The following is a 21187-nucleotide window of genomic DNA, read 5'->3' on the forward strand; positions in this document are numbered from 1 at the left end:
TTTGGAGATCCCAGCTCTAGGTTTTTCATTGCAATCTGGGTGCCTGTTGGTGAGACTTACCATCACTCCAACCACAGGAAGAGACGATGATCCTTTTTCTGACTGGTTTTCTAAAATTTTCTCGGACCCATGAAAAAAAAAAAAAAAAAAAAAAAAAAAAAAAAAATCGGACCTCGTCACTTCCGGTGACCCTACGTCATGAAACAGCTGATGGGAGTCTCAAGTGCGCATGCGCACAAGACATTATCTTGGTTTGGTAAAATTATAACACATAGCGGGCAGTTGACTGAGAGAAGGCGGGGCTGAGGTGGGACGGAAGACAGCGCAGCGTCATCTGCAGAGCTGAATAGAGGAGGCGTCACGGAGGTGCGGCCTTGTAATAAATGCAGGACTTTAGCGACTCCTTCTGTTTTATTATCTTTAGTAATTATCGTATTATTTATCCTTACGATTTCATAACATTCAGTATTTCTATAATACAAAATAAGAAATACTAAGCGCCGGTTCACACTACCGCGACGCTACTTCCCGGGGCGACCTCAGATCGCGGTGCGAGCAGCGCGCAGCGACCTCGGAGCGGCCGCCACAGACTTCATAACATTGAAGTCTATGGCGGTCGCCCCAAAGAAGCTCCGGACCCTTTTTCAAAGTCGGAGCGACTTGTGTCGCTCCTATTAGAACGGGTCCGCAGCTTCCCTATGGGAGGCGACCTGCGGCGACCTGTGAGGCGACCAGGTCGCCTTAGTGTGAACGGGGGCTTAATGTAATGAAATCCTAAGGATAAATAATACGATAATTATTAAAGATAATAAAACAGAAGGAGTCGCTTAAGCCCTGCATTTATTACACGGCCGCACCTCCGTCACGCCTCCTCTATTCAGCTCTGCAGATGACGCAGCAGTGTCTTCCATCCCACCTCAGCCCCGCCTTCTCTCAGTCAACTGCCCGCTCTCTGTTATAATTTTGCCAAACCTCGAAAAAGGTCTTCTGCGCATGCGCACGGACGACTCCGCATGCGCACGGACGACTCCCATCAGCTGTTTTGTGATGCTCTGTCCCCGGAAGGGACGAGGTACGATTTTTTCACGGGTCCGACAAAATTTTATAACACCGGCACACAAACATTCCACAAAGTAATCATTTTTTTTTATTACAATCACAACAATAAAAAAAAAAAGTCCAGGCAGATGAGAATCTAAGTTTATTTATTTTTTTCAATTTTTGTAAAAATATAAGACATGGCCATACCGCAGAAGCTATGATTCGATCGTTTGAAAAAATTAAAACTTCATTTCGTGATACAAATGCGCATATTTTACATCGTATTAAAAATACTGATATCTGTCATTGAAAACATTCTGCTTGTGAGTAAAAATCACATTTTTCTACAGCCATAGAAAGAAGGGGGGGGGGGGGGGTTCACAGGAAATAAAAATAAGGAAAGCTTCCTACATTGAGGAAAAAAACATAAAATAAAATAAAGTGAGCAAGATCCTACAAGACGATAAAATGACACCGGCTTCGGCACGTCACCTCCGCAAGAGCAGAAATATTGCAAGCCGAAGGCGGACGTATCGGGGCAACTAGATCCACAAAATGTTACAATAAACCCAAATTTTATTTAAATAACAACAAGATCCTTCATATTACAGTCACATACAGAGGGCACAGATAGTAAAAATAATCAATATCTTTACAAATTGAAATGGTAACCCTCCCACCATGAACTATTAGAGCCGGTTCACATTAGCGCGACACGACTCCTTACTACTTCGGGGGCGACTTGTGCATTACATTGCACCAAGACTTCGGAGCGACTTGCAGGGACTTCATATAATGAATGTCTATGCAAGTCGCTCCGAGGTCGCCCCGAAGTAGTACAGGACCCTTTTTCTAAGTCGGAGCGACTTGTGTCGCTCCTATTAGAACGGGTCCTGTAGCGGTCAATGGGACCACGACTTGTCAGGCTGACAAGTCGCGCTAATGTGAACCGGCTCTTAAAGCTGACCATACACTGTACAATTTTTTTTACCGAGCCCCAACCACAAATAAGAAACAGTGAATTCGTTGTTTAGGTCCACTCACACTGTATAAACATTGATAAACCTAAAGATGATTGTACGGATAGTATACAGACTGTAAAGTGTGTGGTCAGCTTTAGGTGGATATCAGCAAACTGATGCACCATTTCTTAGGATTCGCCATAGAAGAGATTTCTACAACTGGGTTCCCAGCCCCTGCCTACCAGCTATGGCCATTAAAAGGCTGGATGCACACAGGCAATTTTTGGTAGCGTAACACTACTAAGTGCACTAGTAATTAATTGCTACACATAGGGTGTAATAAATTGTTCCCTGTAGAGCAGTGTCTCCCAACCTTAGTACTCAAGTACCTACAACAAGAAATATCCCTTAGATAACATTGCGGTCATAAATACCAAGTCATTGACATAGATTTAAAGCTTAAAGTGTCATTAAACCCACGTCAAATGTTGCATTACATGCTCAGTCACTATGAGATTCCTTTTTTGTATTCTGCAAAAAAAAAAAACCTGGTTGATCCTGCTGCTCTGTCTCCCCCTTCTGTCCATGTCCCCACTGCAGTTAAGGATTTTGCAGAGCAGTGTTGGCAGCTCCACACATGCTCAGTTTTCAGTGAGTTTCTATGCTGAGTATTTCCTCTCTATCACATCTGAGCAGCCCATGTGACTACAGGCAGTCCCCGGGTTACAATCGACTTAAGCTGGATACACACTATCCAACTTTTGTGGTTAGATTTCCTTCAGATTTACCTTTTCTATGTAGTGCAAGGGCCTGCCAGATTGCATACAAATTGAAAGTGTTTAGGTTTGACCTCATATTATATGGTTTTGGCAAGTCTCAAGGAAAAAGTCTTCAGAAAATCTTATAGTGTGTATGGCCCTTTACAAACGGAGAGAGACAACAGGAAGTGAGAGGAAATCTCCCCCTAGGAAGGGAAATTCACTCCTGTAAGAGTTCTCATGGGACTAAGGTGTCTCCACTGAGCCTTTATCACCAATCCCGGTTTCCACAACCCCCCAAATTTTTCAAAATCCAGTTTTTATAGGGACAGGAAGTGAGGTGAACAGGAGCACAGTCAGCAAAACAAATGGTACAGGGGTGGTAACCCTTTCCCTATGCTATCCAAAAAAACATAAAAATTATTCTTTTGGCTGGAGCTAAACTTAAAAAATGTATTTGTTCCGACTTACAAACCTTCAAAACAAACCTACAGTTCCTATCTTGTTTGTAACCCGGGGACCGCCTTTATAGAATCACACATATGGGCATATACACAGTGGTAAATGGCAGCTATCTCCTTCCATCCTCCTCCATGCCCACCAACCAGCTAAACACAATGGGGGTGGGATATTGCAGATTGTATGTTTGCGGTTTTAAGATTGCGGGATACATTACAGATTGATGGAGGCTTCACCTCCCTCTTATTCTAAGACACAGGCTGAAGGGGCGATTTGATTTCGAATATAGATTTGTATGATGGTTTAAAACCGTTTAAAAACATTTATTTTAACTTCAAGAGGCTTTTTTTTTTTAACTTTATTTTGAACATGTGACTAGCTCCTTCTGCCACTGTTTCCCTGTAGACAGGCTGGGAAAGAGCTTGGTCATGTGAAAGCCGTGTATTGATTAGGAAAAAAAGTATTTTTTTTTTTTTTTTTAATAAATAAAACAGAGTGCCATCATCCACATACAGAAAGAAAATGAAAATGAAACAAAGAAAGTACAGGGTCCAGAGGAGGATCAGAGGAAGGCTGGAGTCAGCTGAATGCTGAGACTAGGGGAGGAAGAGACAAGGTGGTGTTGTGGCGGCACAGAGGTGCAGGATCTGTAGGACGAGTTCTGCCCTCCTCTATGCTGTGGACTACTGAGAAGGGGAGGTGGGCAACAACGAGCCTTTCTGAAGCTGCACAGAGAAGCGCTGGATCTGGCAAAGGAGTTCTGTCCTCTGCTGCCGACTACTGAGACAAGGTGGTGGCTTGACAAGGGGGGTGCTGCAGCAGCAGGAGAGGTGCAAGGGCCACATGAAATGGCCTGGGGGGGCCGCATTTGGCCCGCAGGCCTTGTGTTTTGACACCTGTGCTGTAGAGAATAGCAAGAAGCAGCAATTAATTGCCAACAGTTAAACAACGTTGCGTGCATATTTATTCTCCACCAAATGAAATCCTAATCATTAGCGATATCACATTACACGCGTGCGCCGGTCCTTAAAAGAATACACTGCCAAAATGCCCGGAACCCCAAGAGATAATGCAGGAGATGGTTTTAGGCCCCGTTTACATAGGGGCGACGCTACTTCGCACCGCGACCTCCGAGGTCGCGGTGCGAGCAGCGTGCCGCGACCTCGGAGCGGCCGCCACGGACTTCATAACATTGAAGTCTATGGCGGTCGCCTCCTGGTCGCCCCAAAGAAGCTCCGGCCCCTTTTTCTAAGTCGGAGCGACTTGTGTCGCTCCTATTAGAACGGGTCCGCAGCTTCCCTATGGAAGGCGACCTGCGGCGACCTGTGAGGCGACCAGGTCGCCTCACAGGTCGCCTTAGTGTGAACGGTGGCTAAAACTTTTAGCATCTATTCAAAGAATAGATTTGTTTTTTTTAAAATCGGGCTTTAAAGAAAAATAAAATAAAATAATTACTTAATGGATCGAAATCCATCATTTAAACATCTCTTCACTTAAAATGTTTATGTCAAAATACATCCCAGAAAGCAAACGCCTGATTGGTTCTATAGGTCCAGTCCTCTTGGGTCCGATCTCTGGATGACGCAGCATTTCCAGTGGTTAAATCACAGGAGGTATATTTACTGATCAGAGAGAACACCCCAGATTACTCGCAAAGCGTTTACATGTCTGAATCAACATCCTTAGATGAGGTTTTTTCACTCTTAAATATACTGAAAAATTAAACATGCTCCATCTTTAATTCATCAGGATCACTGCGTGCATTTTCTACAAGCTAGCTTGGCACCGTTATACACTGCAGACAATTTTCAGCCTACACAGCCGTATCCTTGGAAAGTCTTCAAAGCCAATCTCCAACTAAACTGCAAAATACAGAACTGAAGTACATATACAACTGCTTTACCTGCCAAAAGATGTATGTATTTATTTTTTAAATTTGGTTTAGCTGGCCTTTTGATTCCCATACACACCTGCCACAGGAGGGTGACACCACTATTCTATGTCATCTGCCAGCACTTCGCACTGCAACTGAGGTCAATACAGTTGATTGTATGCTGCCTATATACTTCCCTCTTCAGATCCTTGTGACTGAAACATGTTATACCAGGGATAGGCAAACATTGGCACTCCAGCTGTGGTGAAACTGCAGATCCCATCATGCTTCTGGCTGTCAAAGTCTTAGGCAGGCCATAGATTATGCAATGTTCTTTTGTTTAACCACAGGAGGAAGGAAAAAGAAAACTGCTTGATTCCCTCATCCACACAGTGTTGATGGTAGAATCCCTCCCATGGTGCTTTTGTGTTCTGCCAGCAGGGAGTCTTTCCCACCGGCAGAAGACAACGATCACTGCTGCCCGCTATAGCTGCCGGCAGAAGACAGTGATCACTGCTGCCCGCCATAGCTGCCGGCAGAAGACAGTGATCACTGCTGCCTGCCATAGCTGCCGGCAGAAGAAAACGATCACTGCTGACCGCTATAGCTGCCGGCAGGAGACCACGATCACTGCTGCCCACTATAGCTGCTGGCAGAAGACAACGATCACTGCTGCCCTCTATAGCTGCCGGCAGAAGACAACGATCACTGCACTGCTGGCCGCTATAGCTGCCAGCAGAAGACAGTGATCACAGCTGCCCGGCATAGCTGCCAGCAGAAGACAGTGTTCACAGCTGCTCGCTATAGCTGACAGCAGAAGACAGTGATCACAGCTGCCCCCTATAGCTGCCGGCAGAAGACAACGATCACTGCTGCCCTCTATAGCTGCCGGCAGAAGACAACGATCACTGCTGCCCGCTATAGCTGCTGGCAGAAGACAACGATCACTGCTGCCCGCTATAGCTGCCGGCAGAAGACCGTGATCACAGCTGCCCGCTATAGCTGTCAGCAGAACACAATGATCTCTGCAGGCTGCTATAGCTGCCAGCAGAACACAATGAACACTGTTGCCTGCTATAGCCTGCGGCAGTGATCGCATGAAAACAAAAAAATAACAGGCTGGTTGTACTGAAGTCGACTTCAGTACAACGAGCCTGCCCCAAGATGGATTGAATCTCAGCCAGTTCCTGCTATACAGGCTGAGCTTTGAACCATCTATGGCCAACTTTACAGCATCTCACAGGATTTGACAGCTTTTGATATTCATTTGCTTTTCCTGCACCACATATATATCACTTTCTTTTTTTGGGGGGGGGGGGGTCTACTATTCTGTACAACCAATTATACGTTATAATCTCATTGTCGGTCCTGAAGAAGTGGGAGAAACCCGCTATTTCAAGGACATATATGTATTTTTCTCTTATAGGAATTTTCTTATCTATTAATCTGAGGACCAGTTAAGGATTTTCAGTAAATTTGTAATAAAAAGTTGTTTTATATATTGGTCTCTATGATTTCTGGTAACCAGTAGTATAAAAGACCCGTATCAGAGGTTTTCAATAGTTGCTATATACTTACAAGGTGATACCACCTTGCTATATACTTACAAGGTGATTTTTGGTAATACACCATACCCCATCATACCCAATTACTCACTCATCACAGGATTTGTAGTTTCACTACAGCTAGAGTAGCAAGTTTCTCTATCGCGTGTTACACTGACAGTTTTTTGCATTGCACTAAAGCTCTGACTTACTTACAGTGCTTAACACCCTTGATAAGTCTGGCAAGGAAAAAGGTGTGGAAAAATGATAAAGACTTCACAGCCGACCAGGCAGGGCAATTGCACTCTGTATGCAGTATTGCAGGCTCAGAAAAGTGTCGTCTTGGCAGATCACCATGTTGGCTACATTACATATTCTTTGGCAGGTAAACCAGTTTAGCCGTTTAGTTTGACCTGTCCTATAAGCTTATGGTAAAGGCTAATGAAAGAATAAGCTTGCAGAAGGAGGAATTTCTGCGTCATGATTCTCTGTGAACAGATAAGATTGGTGATTAACTTGAGCAGCTGACAGGAAGTATCTGACAGTTCACGGCTGCCTGATAATTATGTTATTAGTGATTTATAGTGCTACTTTATAAACTCCGTTACCTGTCGTTAAGCAGGTAGACACCTTGTGTGCCAAATTACAGACACTAAACTGAAAGACTACAATACCGTGTCCTGTAGACAATGATGGGCCTTGTAGTCTCTTACCATCACAACGACAATGTTCAAGTCTGCTGTATGGTGGAAACAATCAGCTTTGTATAAGGATATGTATATTCAAACAAGATGTCAGCCCAAAGTAGTGTGACTATGAACGCAACTATTAACATACTGACAACCAATAGGAAAGGCCAACTCACTGACACTCTGCTTGGTTTTGGCCTCTTAAAGGGTCCCAACATTTAAATGGCAATCATGCATAAAATGAGGAAGAAAAGGGGGGGGGGGGGTGGTGAGAGGAAGTAAAGGAGGGAAAGAGAAGGAGGAAAGGAAGGGGGGAGGAGAAAGAAAGAGGGGGGAAAAAGAAAGGAAAAAGGGGGGGGGGAGAAAGAAAGGAAAAAGGGGGGGGGGAGAGAAAGAAAGGAAAAAGGGGGGGGGAGAGGAAGAAAGGAAAAAGGGGGGGGGAGGAAGAAAGGAAAAAGGGGGGGGGGAGGAAGAAAGGAAAAAGGGGGAGAAAGAAAGGAAAGAGGGGGGGAGGAAGAAAGGAAAAAGGGGGGATGGAGGAAGAAAGGAAAAAGGGGGGATGGAGGAAGAAAGGAAAAAGGGGGGATGGAGGAAGAAAGGAAAAAGGGGGGATGGAGGAAGAAAGGAAAAAGGGGGGATGGAGGAAGAAAGGAAAAAGGGGGGATGGAGGAAGAAAGGAAAAAGGGGGGATGGAGGAAGAAAGGAAAAAGGGGGGATGGAGGAAGAATGGAAGAAGGGGGGATGGAGGAAGAATGGAAGAAGGGGGGATGGAGGAAGAATGGAAGAAGGGGGGATGGAGGAAGAATGGAAGAAGGGGGGATGGAGGAAGAATGGAAGAAGGGGGGATGGAGGAAGAATGGAAGAAGGGGGGATGGAGGAAGAATGGAAGAAGGGGGGGATGGAGGAAGAATGGAAGAAGGGGGGATGGAGGAAGAATGGAAGAAGGGGGGATGGAGGAAGAATGGAAGAAGGGGGGATGGAGGAAGAATGGAAGAAGGGGGGATGGAGGAAGAATGGAAGAAGGGGGGATGGAGGAATAATGGAAGAAGGGGGGATGGAGGAAGAAAGGAAGAAGGGGGGGGAGGAATAAAGGAAGAAGGGGGGGGGAGGAATAAAGGAAGAAGGGGGGAGGAGGAATAAAGGAAGAAGGGGGGGGAGGGTATAAAGGAAGAAGGGGGGGGGAGGAATAAAGGAAGAGGGGAAGAAGGGGGGGAAAGGGGAAGGGGGGGAAGAAAGAAGGGTGGAGGAAGGGGGGGAGTGGAGGAGAGGAAGGGGGGAAGAAGGGGTGGAGGAGGAGAGGGGAGGTGTTAACTAATCACACCCATACCCCACCACCAATGGACAATAGGGCAAAGTGTTTGTGTAATAATAAAAAGAGTACCAAAAGCAAATTAATTGAATCCAGCATTAAGTTGAAATGATGGTCTTTTAAAATTTAAGAAACGCGTTTCGGGGGTTACTGGATTCCTTTTTCTTCAAGGCCTGAATATACAGTCAGCAGTATAAAGTGCAGCTGCTGCAGCAACTATCCTGGTAGGGGTCTGCAATTCTCTTCCTCAAGCAGTGCTTTAGTGTAATGGTGAGGAAGCAACCCAATGTGCAACATTTATATTGGTAATTTACACTGCAGAGTCAATCTCATGTACCTTTAAGCCTGAAACGCATTGGATACCAACTGATAATAGAAGATGAACATTCACATCCAACTACCTCAAAATATTTATCTTTTTTGTTCTCCTTTCTTATACACCTCGAACCTTCAAAAATAAGTCAGCAATAGCAGCTACTCTCTCTAACAAGTTCCTTTTTAATAATAGTCAAGAAAAAATCTGCAAGCTAACCTGATCAAGAAGGAAAAATTGTGCCTTGGCCCCCACCCATAAATCCTACCATACTCTGTGCTTACACCACCTGGAATTCCAGGTAACACCACAACTCAAGCTGTCAGTTGTGTACAATGCACTGTGCTGATTCTACACATACATTAAGCAGATCGCGTTTGGGAATAAGAACACACACAGTAATAAAAACAGAATTACTTCCACCCATAGTCTCTGCTACAAGCATGGATAAAACACATCTAGAGAACCTGACCAGTTGTTGTAAATGCACAAGGACATGCAGGACCAATGCCGATCTCTTACAATGTATTGAAGATTCAATATCTTCTATTATTGGAGTGACGAATAGTAGAATAGTAATATAGATTGGGGGGGAACCTTTCAAAAACTGGAGCAGAATCTGAATCTAAAGCAGCTGTATGTGGCAAGCAGTCAGTTGCCATCTCATTTTCAAAGCTTTTACACTGACGAAGTGTGGTTTTCCCCGCTCCGTGGGTGTACCTGCCGGTTTGTGCTTTGCCAAAGAGTTCTACTGCTTCCAGTGGTTTCGGTGCATTTTCTGAAAGCGCAACAAAATTGCCTGATGCAATAAGAGTATATGGCAAAGCCCAGGTAACCACCCGATACAATGGAAGTCTATAGGCAATCTGCACAAAACCCAAGGGTACACGGTGCTGCAACCCATGGAGTGGGAAAACCACACCGCATCAGTGTGAAAGCACCCTACCTGAACAAGCTTAAGTCCCGGTTCACACATACGCAATGCGGGAACCCTGCGAATCCACTGCGGGTTCTCGCATCGCATTCAACTCGCAAGCAGTTCACACTGCCATATGCGAATCGTTGGGGGTGTCAATACAAAGTTAACGACACTCCCAGATCAGTCAGTTCGGACACAAATTGGATCGCATAGGTGTGAACACCCATGTGATCTGATTCTGGTGCAGACCCCAAAAAAGGGTCCTGTGCGAATTGTGCCCGAATCCGATGCAAATTCAGCCATACAATCTGTATGGCTAAATTTGCATCGCACCGACATCACATGGGCTTTGCAGAGCAGTGCACTGCGAATCACATGTGATGTCTCATCGCATATATGTGAACCAGCTCTAAAGAGGATCTTCACCCTATAAACAAAAAAATTCTAAGTCAGCAAATACAAATACTATAGCTGCCGATTTTAAAAAAGGGGACACTTACCTGTCCAAAGATCCAGCGGCGTCCTCACCCAGGCTTCACCAGTCTTTGGGACCCCGGCCCTGGCACTTTTAGTGTGGGAAGCCGGCTGTGACTCCTTGTGGCTTCCCACTGAACATATGCGAGCCACGCTGTGTTTTGTGAATGGTCCAGCGGCCTTCTGGGACCTGTGAGGTGTCCCAAGAGGCTGCAAGCAGAGAGGAGTGGGGCCGAACCTCCGCTCAGATTGCCCTAGGGCCAGTGATGGCAAACCTCGGCACCCCTAGATGTCTTGGAACTACATTTCCCATGATGCTCAGCTATACTGCAGAGTGCATGAGCACCATGGGAAATTTAGTTCCAAAACATCTGGGGGTGCCAAGGTTTGCCTTCACTGCCCTAGGCGATCCGCGTGGAAGTGGGAGCGGGTACATATCAAAACTAGGTACCAACTGCCACCCAAAAAAAAAATGTGCCAAAAGTTTAAGAGGCAGAAAAGTGGAACTTCCCCTTTTGGGTGAAGTTACGCTTGAAGTTTCAGCTAATTACCATGCACAGCTGTTCCAGTTTTTATAAATATCCCCCCCCCCCCCCCCCAATTGTGCAATAATTTTGCGCAATTTATGAGCAGTGACTGTTTCGGTTTGGCTCCGTAAATGCCAACACATAGGCTGTCATCACCCCTGTATTATAAATAGCTGCTTGCATTGATAACATCTTATATCTATTATTGCTCAAATCTTAAAGTACAAAAGAAGGAAAAAAGAAAAGATTTAACGGCATCAGGATAAAATGTGCTAATTGAAGCGTTAAAATCTGGAAACAATATAATCTTATCTGTTTGGGAGAAATTTATAGAAAGGGGATTGCAAAATCCACAATTAATGATTCTGCGGAACATAAGCAGACAGGACGCCCCCCCCCCCCCCACCCACACCCGTCCAAGGTGAAGTCATAGACACAGTCAGATAACGGCAATCATGTTTAGACCAGTAACTCGAATTGACCAATACTGAATTTTCCTCTCTTTCGGGCACGGCTGATCCAGGCTACTCCTCTACGTACCCATCGTTGCCCCTGACCCACCCAAACCTGTAAAAGCGTCTCACCCAGAACCTCGTACCTCACCAGTTACATTCCCAGGTGCTCCTGATCCCTCTTACAACCATGGAGATAATTCCAGTGTTTAAACTTATACATAAAAGAAAAGACTGTATAAAATGTAGTTTTCAGAGGTAGCATGTGAAAAATCTATCTTGCATCAAAGCAGATTTTTAACAGAAAAGATTGTGTTTATATCCAGTTACCAAACAGAAAAAAGAAGCCCTAATGAGAGGAACAAACAATGGTAAGGGATATATTGTCAATAAAGAACACATTTCATGCAAAAAAAAAAAAAAAAAAAAAAAAAAAAAAAAAAAAAGAAAAAAAAGCAGACACTCTGCAAAGTACGAGAAAACTTTTGGGGGGAAACCAAAGCCCTTTGATATGATTGATAGAGCTAATCAGTCACCCCTGATATTTATTATACCAAGTTCTCTACCATCTATGTGAGAACCCAGGTTAGATTTAATTTAATTAAAATATAAAAAAAAAAAAAAAAACAGCTTTTACAAACTTTAGCCACAGAGCTGTCGAGGGCCAACGCAGGGAAAGCTGAATCTTGTAGTTCCTCTACAACTCTGTTTCCATAGTTAGCAAAGGCCTGTTGAGCAGCATAAAATTTACACATATTACAACATTTTAAAAAAGTGTTCAGAAAGAAAAGTTGACCTAATTATACAGGCAAAAAAAAAAAAAAGAAAATGTCATCTCTTACAATCTTGTACCCATAATTGTAGTGTCCTGCATTTGGATTCACATCTAAGGGCTCTTAAACCTAAACACTAGCAAACGAGACAGCATAAAACCCCAGTTCCTGTAGCAATTGACTTCATAGGATGGTGGATTCTAGAGATTCTGCCCAAATATTGCTAAAAGTGTCTAGAAACCTGACCATTACACCTACTTGATAGCAGCCCCCTCAAAAGGATAGCGTTCAGGTGTTTTCCAGGGAAGGGTTTTGGCACTACAGCAGACAAATGTGCTCTTTCAACCTTGTGGTAAGTTTTGGTAAAGGTCCTTTTGGGTTCCAAAAGGATTGTGCCCTTGTGTACAAAGCCAGTTCCATAAAGACATGCTTTGACCAATTTGCTTTGGAGGAACTAGAGTGGTCTACACAGACCCTAGAACCCTAGCGTAAAAACCTACTACTGAACACCTTTGGGATGGATTGAAATGCCAATTGCAAGCCAAGTCTTCTGCATAAAATGCCAGCTCCATAAAACCATGGTCGGACCAGTTTGGTGTGGAGGAACTCGAATGTCCTGCACAGAGCCCCAACCTTAAGCCTACTGATCCAACCTTGTGGTAAGTTTGGTAAAGGTCCTTTTGGGTTCCAAAAGGATTGTGCACCTGTGTACAAAGCCAGTTCCATAAAGACATGCTTTGACCAATTAGCTTTGGAGGAACTAGAGTGGTCTACACAGACCCTAGAACCCTAGCGTAAAACCTACTACTGAACACCTTTGGGATGGATTGAAATGCCAAGTGCAAGCCAAGTTTTCAGCATACAAAGCCAGCTCCATTAAAACATGGTCGGACCAGTTTGGTGTGGAGGAACTCGAATGTCCTGCACAGAGCCCCAACCTTAAGCTTGTGGTAAAGGTCCTCCTGGGTTCCAATAGGATTGTGCCCCTGTGTACAAAGCCAGCTCCATAATGACATGCTTTGACCAATTTGCTTTGGAGGAACTAGAGTGGTCTACACAGAAACCCAGCCTAAACCCTTTTACTGAACACCTTTGGGATGGATTGAAATGCCAAGTGCAAGCCAAGTCTTCTGCATACAAAGCCAGCTCCATGAAAACATGGTCGGACCAGTTTGGTGTGGAGGAACTCGAATGTCCTGCACAGAGCTCCAACCTTAATCCTACTGAACACCTTTGTGATGAACTGGAAAGCCAATTGCAAGCCAAGTCTTCTGCATACAAAGCCAGCTATAAAGATATGGTTTGACAAACCATGAGTCACCTACACAGAGCCCTGACCTCATCCCTACTGAATACCTTTGGGAAGAAATTAGAATGCCAACTGCCAGCCAAGTCTTTTGTGTTCAAAGCCAGCTCCATAAAGACATAATTTGACCAGTATGAAGTGAAGAACCATGAGTTGCCTACAGAGAGACTTGACCTCAACCCTACTTAATACAACTGAAATGTCAATTGCAAGCCAGCTCCATAAAGACATGCTTTGACCAGTTTGCTTCAGAGGAACTAGAGTGGTCTACACAGAGCCCTGACCTCAACCCTACTGAACACCTTTGAGATGAATTAGAATGCCAACTGCAAGCCAGCACCATAAAGACATGGTTTGACCAATAGGATATAAAAACCATGAGTTGCCTACACAGAGACTTGATCTTAACCCTACTGAATACAATTGGAATGTCAATTGCAAGCCAGGTCTTCTTTGTACAAAGCCAGCTCCATAAAGGCATGGTTTGACCAGTTTGGTGTAGAGGAACTCAAGTGTCATACATAGAGCTCTGACCTCAACCCTACTGAACACCTTTGTGGTGAATTTGAACACCATTTGTGTTGTGAGCCAGGTCATCTCATTCAGCATCAGTGCTTGACCTCACAAATTCCCCAGACTCACTCCAAAATCTTATGAAAGCTTTCACAGAAGAGTAGCAGCTGAGAAATCTGCAAATTAGAAAGAATGGTGGGGGTGGCCAAGGTTTTGTAGATATCCAAAAGCCCATATAAGTGTGATGGTCAGGTTTTTATAAACTAGTGGTTGCATTAAAAAAGAGGGGGGGGGGTTCCCTTGCACTGTTCATAGCAAGCCTTTCACTACACTGTACTATAGCAGAGCTCCTCACAGCGAAAGTAGCAGAAGATACTCAGCAATCAAACCCCACATGGGTGCAATTCACATTGAAAAGTGTCAGTTATCATGTAAAATCTACCAGCAGCCTAAAAGTGGGTGCACACGAAGAGAATCAGGCAAATGATCATCCAGTTTTCCTCCAGGTTTCACAGCAAGTCGGAACCAAGAAAATTCTCGTAGAACAACCTTTTTGTTGTTGTCGTTTCTGATCATTTACAGTCTTTCATTTCTGATTTTTCTCATACAAAAACCCGTACTTAAAACAGAACACATTAAAGAGAAAATCATTAGTTCTGTTCACGTACAAGAAAAAACATTTTGGAATTCATCCCTTCGGAAATTTTCCTTTGGAAAGTCTAAATCGAATGTCGGAAGTTGTGTACACACTATACAAAATTTGAACAATCGTACCTCGTACTGAATTTTTCATCGGATTTTCTTATAGTGTGTACCCTACTAAAAGTATTACTAAACCCCGGACTCTGCATTCACTATATCTGGTCTCCCCAGGAGCCCTGCATTAACTATATCTGATCTCCCCAGGTGCCTGCATTCACTATATCTGGTCTCCCCAGGAGCCTGCAGTCACTATATCTGGTCTCCCCAGGAGCCTGCAGTCACTATATCTGCTCTCCCACAGTACACAGAAATGCAATTATTTTAGTCAATATAAACTGCTAAATACCTTTTCTCATCAGCAGTATATAGCAGTCTTGTGACTTCTATCTGTGTCTGGTTAAAGCTTGTAAGAGGAGTTTTCATTCCACTTTGACTGGCCTATGAGGCTGCAGGATCCCTGACCCTCAGCCTGGACAGTGCTGATTGGCCCTGTGCTGTTCAGAAGCACCCTTCCAAGAAAAAAAAAAAAAAAAAAAACAACTCTCTAGCAATACACACCAAACTGAGCATGTGCCGAGTGCTTCCAAAGGCTCTGTACCATTAGGAGATTGATTAGGGACAGTGGAAGGGGAGGATCAGAGAAGACAGGATCAAACAGCCTGATTTTACTGTTGTGGGTTTAGTAACACTTTTGGTAGGAAAAGCAAATTCAGCTTTTGCTAGGAAATAAAAAAAACACACCAATTGAGAAACTGCAAACATAATATTCACTGCAGCGAATCCCTCAAACATTTCTGTGTATTTTTAGTTTTTCCTTAATACCCAACATATGTAAAGCCAAAACTTTCTATTACCGTTGGATGGAGTGTAGAAGTGTTAGAACTTCTCATGTTTCTATTGACTTAACAATAACTAGGTATTAATAGTCTTGATGACCATTGCCTCTGGAGGAGAAAATGATGGGAAATCCAACAATTTTTGAGTTATCACAGAAAGAGAGAAACCGATTCTGGACAACCAGGAGGATATCCCCTCACTTTGGAGAGATTTCCTCTTAGATCCTGGGACAGGAAGTAAAGGGTAATCTCCCAGATGAAAGAAACACTTGCAGGGGTCCTAACTCTTCCCCTCTCTACCCAAAACATTTTGGCTTTACATACCTTGAATTTAACTCTAGGAATATTGCTTTAAAAACAAGAAGCTCCAACTCCCTAATGGCGCTTTTCCACTGCATGGAACGGTTCGGGTTGGCCCTTTTCCACCGCATGGTACGTGTTAGAACGGTTCGGTACGGTTTGGTACAGCGGCGCTTTTCCACTACATGGTACGGCTCGCTTAAACAGCACCACCTCGGTTGGGGTTCCAAGCAGGCCGTACCTATACCATATCCCACAATCCTTTGCATGCAGCCTTGTTTGTCACTACTAGCCACTGATTGGTCAGAGAATTGTTGTAATCCCACCCACTTACTACTTTAGTGGAAAAGCAAACTGAGCCGATTAGAGCCTATACAGTGCTGAAACGTTCCGACTTGTACCACGCAGTGGAAACGCAAACCGAGCCGAGTAGAGCCTATAGAGTGCTGAAATGTTCCGACTCGTACCACGCAGTGGAAAAGCAAACCGAGCCGAGTAGAGCCTATACAGTGCTGAAACGTGCCGACTCGTACCACGCAGTGGAAAAGCAAACCGAGCCGAGTAGAGCCTATACAGTGCTGAAACGTGCCGACTCGTACCACGCAGTGGAAAAGCAAACCAAGCCGATTAGAGCCTATACAGTGCTGAAACGTTCCGACTTGTACCACGCAGTGGAAACGCAAACCGAGCCGAGTAGAGCCTATACAGTGCTGAAATGTTCCGACTCGTACCACGCAGTGGAAAAGCAAACCGAGCCGAGTAGAGCCTATACAGTGCTGAAACGTGCCGACTCGTACCACGCAGTGGAAAAGCAAACCGAGCCGAGTAGAGCCTATACAGTGCTGAAACGTGCCGACTCGTACCACGCAGTGGAAAAGCAAACCAAGCCGAGTAGAGCCTTTACAGTGCTGAAACGTGCCGACTCGTACCACGCAGTGGAAAAGCAAACCGAGCCGAGTAGAGCCTTTACAGTGCTGAAACATGCCGACTCGTACCACGCAGTGGAAAAGCAAACCGAGCTGAGTAGAGCCTTTACAGTGCTGAAACATGCCGACTCGTACCACGCAGTGGAAAAGCAAACCGAGCCGAGTAGAGCCGTTACAGTGCTGAAACGTGCCGACTCGTACCACGCAGTGGAAAAGCAAACTGAGCCGAGCTGGGCCTAGCAGTGCCGAGCCGGTACTTGCAGGGGAAAAGTGTCAAATAGGAGGAGAACAGCTAGTACCCGACTATCACAACTTATCTCCCCAATTCCTTCCACAAGGAAGCTCCTAGTGCATTATTGAAGCTGAGAAATAAACCCCCCCCCCCCCCCAATTCAGATTTGCTCAGCTGTGATGTGGAAGAACCGAAGCTTATAATCCTATCTGTGCACATGCGCCTTATAGAAGCATACGTATATGCTACAAAAATATGTTTTTTTTTTTTTTTTTTCGAAGAGTGGGTTATACATTTTATATAAATTTTCTTTCATTATGGGGCCAAGTTAGGTTTCCCTTTTTGCATACAGCAATGATTAAGTGGTACTCTCCAATAAAATAAAAAATGATGCAATCTTTTAGGGCTGCATTTTCAGGAATGCCAAAATAGACATCATTGTTCTATCTTTACACTGTTTAAAACATAAAAATCAGACATAATTATAATTTACAATTATTGGCTTATTACAGTAACTGTGCTATTAGAAGTGGCTTCAGTGACTTGCAGTCCCCACAGTAACCCCCCTATGCCAAACAAATAAAAATGGGAATAAAGTGGTTATTTGCTTAAAAACGGCTAAAATACAAAGGGCTACATTCTCTAAAGAGCATGGACGCTGCGTCTTTTTCCGATAAATCGCCAGACTGAGAACCCTGTACAAAAGATATTTTTTTTGTTCGGCTATGGAATGTAAAAACATAGAACACTTAAAAAAATTTTTTTTTTTTTTGTCTTCCTTCATATCATAAAAATAGAATAGTAAGCTTGGAATAAGATTACAGTGGAGGGAATAAACTATACAATATATTTTCTTTTTAAAAAAAAAAAAAAATGATTTGCATGTAGAATGTCACACAGATCGTAGAACAAAAAAAAAAAAGTGTGCAAGTGGCGGTTCGATGACCGCCGTTCACAGTGTGATTACGGTTCCGTCTTCTTCTAAGATCCGTGTCTCATTATCATTGGAAATAAGGTCCAGGCTGCCTCTGCTGGCAGATAAGTGCACGTTGTAGATAGGCGGCATAAATCCGTTTTGCGGCAATTCGTGGTAGGAATCGTGATGTGTGAGGGAATCCAGGCTCTCCGAGGATGGGGCGGCTTTAGGGATCTGCTGTGGCTCGCCGGATTCCTCGATAATAATGTCCTCCTCATCGCTCTCCTCTTCCTCGGGGTGGTAGTTCTGGATGATGTGCTGCGGCTGTACATTTCCATACATGCTTGTGCTGCTGTCAGTCGACTGCCCGGAGCTGCCGGAGTTCCGGCTGTTCCGTACAACGTTATTTCTCTGGTTGGCCGGCCTGACGGTTATGATGAGGTTGTGACTATTTGCGATCATCATGTCGGTCACTTGGTCCAGGCTCTTACCTGACACTTCGATGCCATTGACCTCCAAGACCTCATCGTTAACGGCTAGCAGTCCAGTACTCTGGGCCAGGCCCCCAGGAACCATTCTAGAGATGAAAATTCCTGGCACTTTCTCCAAGCCGTGTGGCGTCACCCTAACGCTGGAGCCGTCTCGGATGTAGAACCCAAGGGGCTTATCCATACCGTGTTTGTAGAGGCGCACCCTACGGTGGGTTTCGGGAAGGATGTCGACATCAATGATCGACGAAACCGGCCTGAAGTCACTCGGCATGCCAATGACCAGGTGGGGCTTCTTTTTGACGACGTCCGGCCGTAGCACCGTTTGAAGGACAGTCTTCTTTTTGGTTAAAGTATCTGTGCCAAAGGCGCTGTAGTCCGCCTCTTCTGCAAAATGAGAGAAAAAAAGAAATATTAGGATTTGTTATTTAGGCTGAAAGGAAAAAATAAAAACGTTAAAATCGAAATTATGAAAAGGAATTAACATGGGTGACCTGAAAACAAAAAAATCAATAGGGCAAACTGTGGTTCCTGAAATCTCTCCATCGGACTCCGAGATTTATCAAAAGCTTGGGAGAGAATAAAAACGGGCAGCCGGTCTTGTAAACTATCACTCCAGCCAGGAATAAACAGTCACAGGTTTTACTTAAAAACCACACAATCCATAATCTAAATTTATGAAGCTGGCGCTGGCTACAAATCTAAGTGAAGGTGAACGCAGCGGCCTTACAGTGACTCAACCAACTCCAAGAGCTTCCACCGAAGGGTATTTACAGGGTAACGCAAAGTTACTTTTGCAGCACTTGGTTTGTTTTATGGCTAAGGCAGTGTTAGGTGAAACTTTTATTAAAAGTACATAAACATAAAAAAGTCATAGTGGGCATTGGGGGCTACATAGATGAAAGTAGGGAGGGAGGCAGGAAAAAAAAAAAAAAAAGGGGGGGACCAAAGGGGAGGCAGGGAAAAACAGGGGAACAAAGGGGAGGCATGGAAAAACGGGGGAACAAAGGGGAGGCATGGAAAAACGGGGGAACAAAGGGGAGGCATGGAAAAACGGGGGAACAAAGGGGAGGCATGGAAAAACGGGGGAACAAAGGGGAGGCATGGAAAAAAGGGGGAACAAAGGGGAGGCATGGAAAAAAGGGCCAGCAAAGCAGAGGCAGGAAAAAAAGGCCACAGGGAGGGGGGCCACATAGAGGGAGGCAGGGAGGGGGGGGCCACATAGAGGGAGGCAGGGAGGGGGGGGCCACATAGAGGGAGGCAGGGAGGGGGGGGCCACATAGAGGGAGGCAGGGAGGGGGGCCACATAGAGGGAGGCAGGGAGGGGGGCCACATAGAGGGAGGCAGGGAGGGGGGGCCACATAGAGGGAGGCAGGGAGGGGGGGCCACATAGAGGGAGGCAGGGAGGGAGGCCACATAGAGGGAGGCAGGGAGGGCCACATAGAGGGAGGCAGGGAGGGGGGGCCACATAGAGGGAGGCCACATAGAGGGAGGCAGGGAGGGGGGGCCACAGAGGGAGGGGGCCACAGAGGGAGGCAGGGAGGGGGGGCCACATAGAGGGAGGCAGGGAGGGGGGGCCACATAGAGGGAGGCAGGGAGGGGGGGCCACATAGAGGGAGGCAGGGAGGGGGGGCCACATAGAGGGAGGGGGGGCCACATAGAGGGAGGGGGGGCCACATAGAGGGAGGGGGGGCCACATAGAGGGAGGGGGGGCCACATAGAGGGAGGGGGGGCCACATAGAGGGAGGGGGGGCCACATAGAGGGAGGGGGGGCCACATAGAGGGAGGGGGGCCACATAGAGGGAGGGGGGCCACATAGAGGGAGGGGGGCCACATAGAGGGAGGGGGGCCACATAGAGGGAGGGGGGCCACATAGAGGGAGGGGGGCCACATAGAGGGAGGGGGGCCACATAGAGGGTGGCAGATAGGAGGCCACATAGAGGGAGGCAGGGAGGGGGGGCACATAGAGGGAGGCAGGGAGGGCAGCCCACATAGAGGGAAGGCAGGGAGGGGGGCACATAGAGGTAGGCAAAGCGTGAAAAGAAAAACAAATGTGGAGTTGATCACATATACTTTTCTGTATTTTTTAAATTGAACCTGCAATGGGAAAATGACAATTGCATTCCCATAGGTTGTTAGGGGTGACACAGGCACCTTGTACACCTGTGTCATTGTTCTTGCAGAAAGAATGGTGAAAGACAGAATGTGGCGTGGAGAAGGGTAAACACAGCAGCATGATGAGTCCTTCCATAGATTCCTCGCAGGAATGTAGGGGACACACCCAGCACTAACGATGACTATTTGTAACTGACATCTAGGTCAGCCGTACATATACACACAGGTTATATAATTAGCAAATGACTGTCTTATTAATCAGCAATCACCTTTACCCTATATAACTACCTATGACGTCATGCCTCAGGAAGGCAAGAAGAATTCAGGATCTGTAATAAAAGTGAGCTCACGAGTTGATTCGCGGTCGAAACTGTGCCAGGATACCAATTTCCCAATACCCAGGAGTGGCACTGCCATACATGGGAATGAGAGGCTCTCCATTGAAAATCCAATGTCTGCTTTCAGTATGAAAGTTTCTATTTGTGTCAGCCTGATTAATGGAATGTGAATAATCTTATATACGTGATAAGATTCATGAATCATTATGAAAATATGAAATAATGTAAAGAGCTAAAAGTTTAATTACTTAACCCCTTCACGTCTAACTGTAAAACAAATGTTAATGACGAAGCACCATTTTGCAACTTTGACATGTGTACGTATAACTGTACATATCATCACAAATACTTTGTACATTTAGTTATATTGTATCGCATTTTTTTTTTTTTTTTTTTTAAGGACAAATTGGGCTTTCATTTGG

The 21187-nt window shown here is 45.2% G+C and overlaps 2 protein-coding genes across 2 annotated transcripts in view; both read right to left on the minus strand.

Moving 5' to 3' along the window:
* BCAS4 (breast carcinoma amplified sequence 4) overlaps nucleotides 1–21187 on the minus strand; it is a 1047728-nt gene that overhangs the window by 243482 nt on the left and 783059 nt on the right. The window lies entirely within an intron of this gene.
* The window catches only part of PARD6B (par-6 family cell polarity regulator beta), a 76587-nt gene continuing 72677 nt past the window's right edge, over nucleotides 17278–21187 (minus strand). The window contains exon 3 of the mRNA XM_082272204.1: nucleotides 17278–18699. Coding sequence (XP_082128330.1) covers nucleotides 17861–18699 — 839 coding nt within the window. The 3' untranslated portion in view covers nucleotides 17278–17860. The remainder of the gene's footprint in view (nucleotides 18700–21187) is intronic.

This window comes from Pelophylax lessonae, assembly GCF_965119305.1.
Source record: "Pelophylax lessonae genome assembly, chromosome: 11".
Classification (NCBI taxonomy): domain Eukaryota; kingdom Metazoa; phylum Chordata; class Amphibia; order Anura; family Ranidae; genus Pelophylax; species Pelophylax lessonae.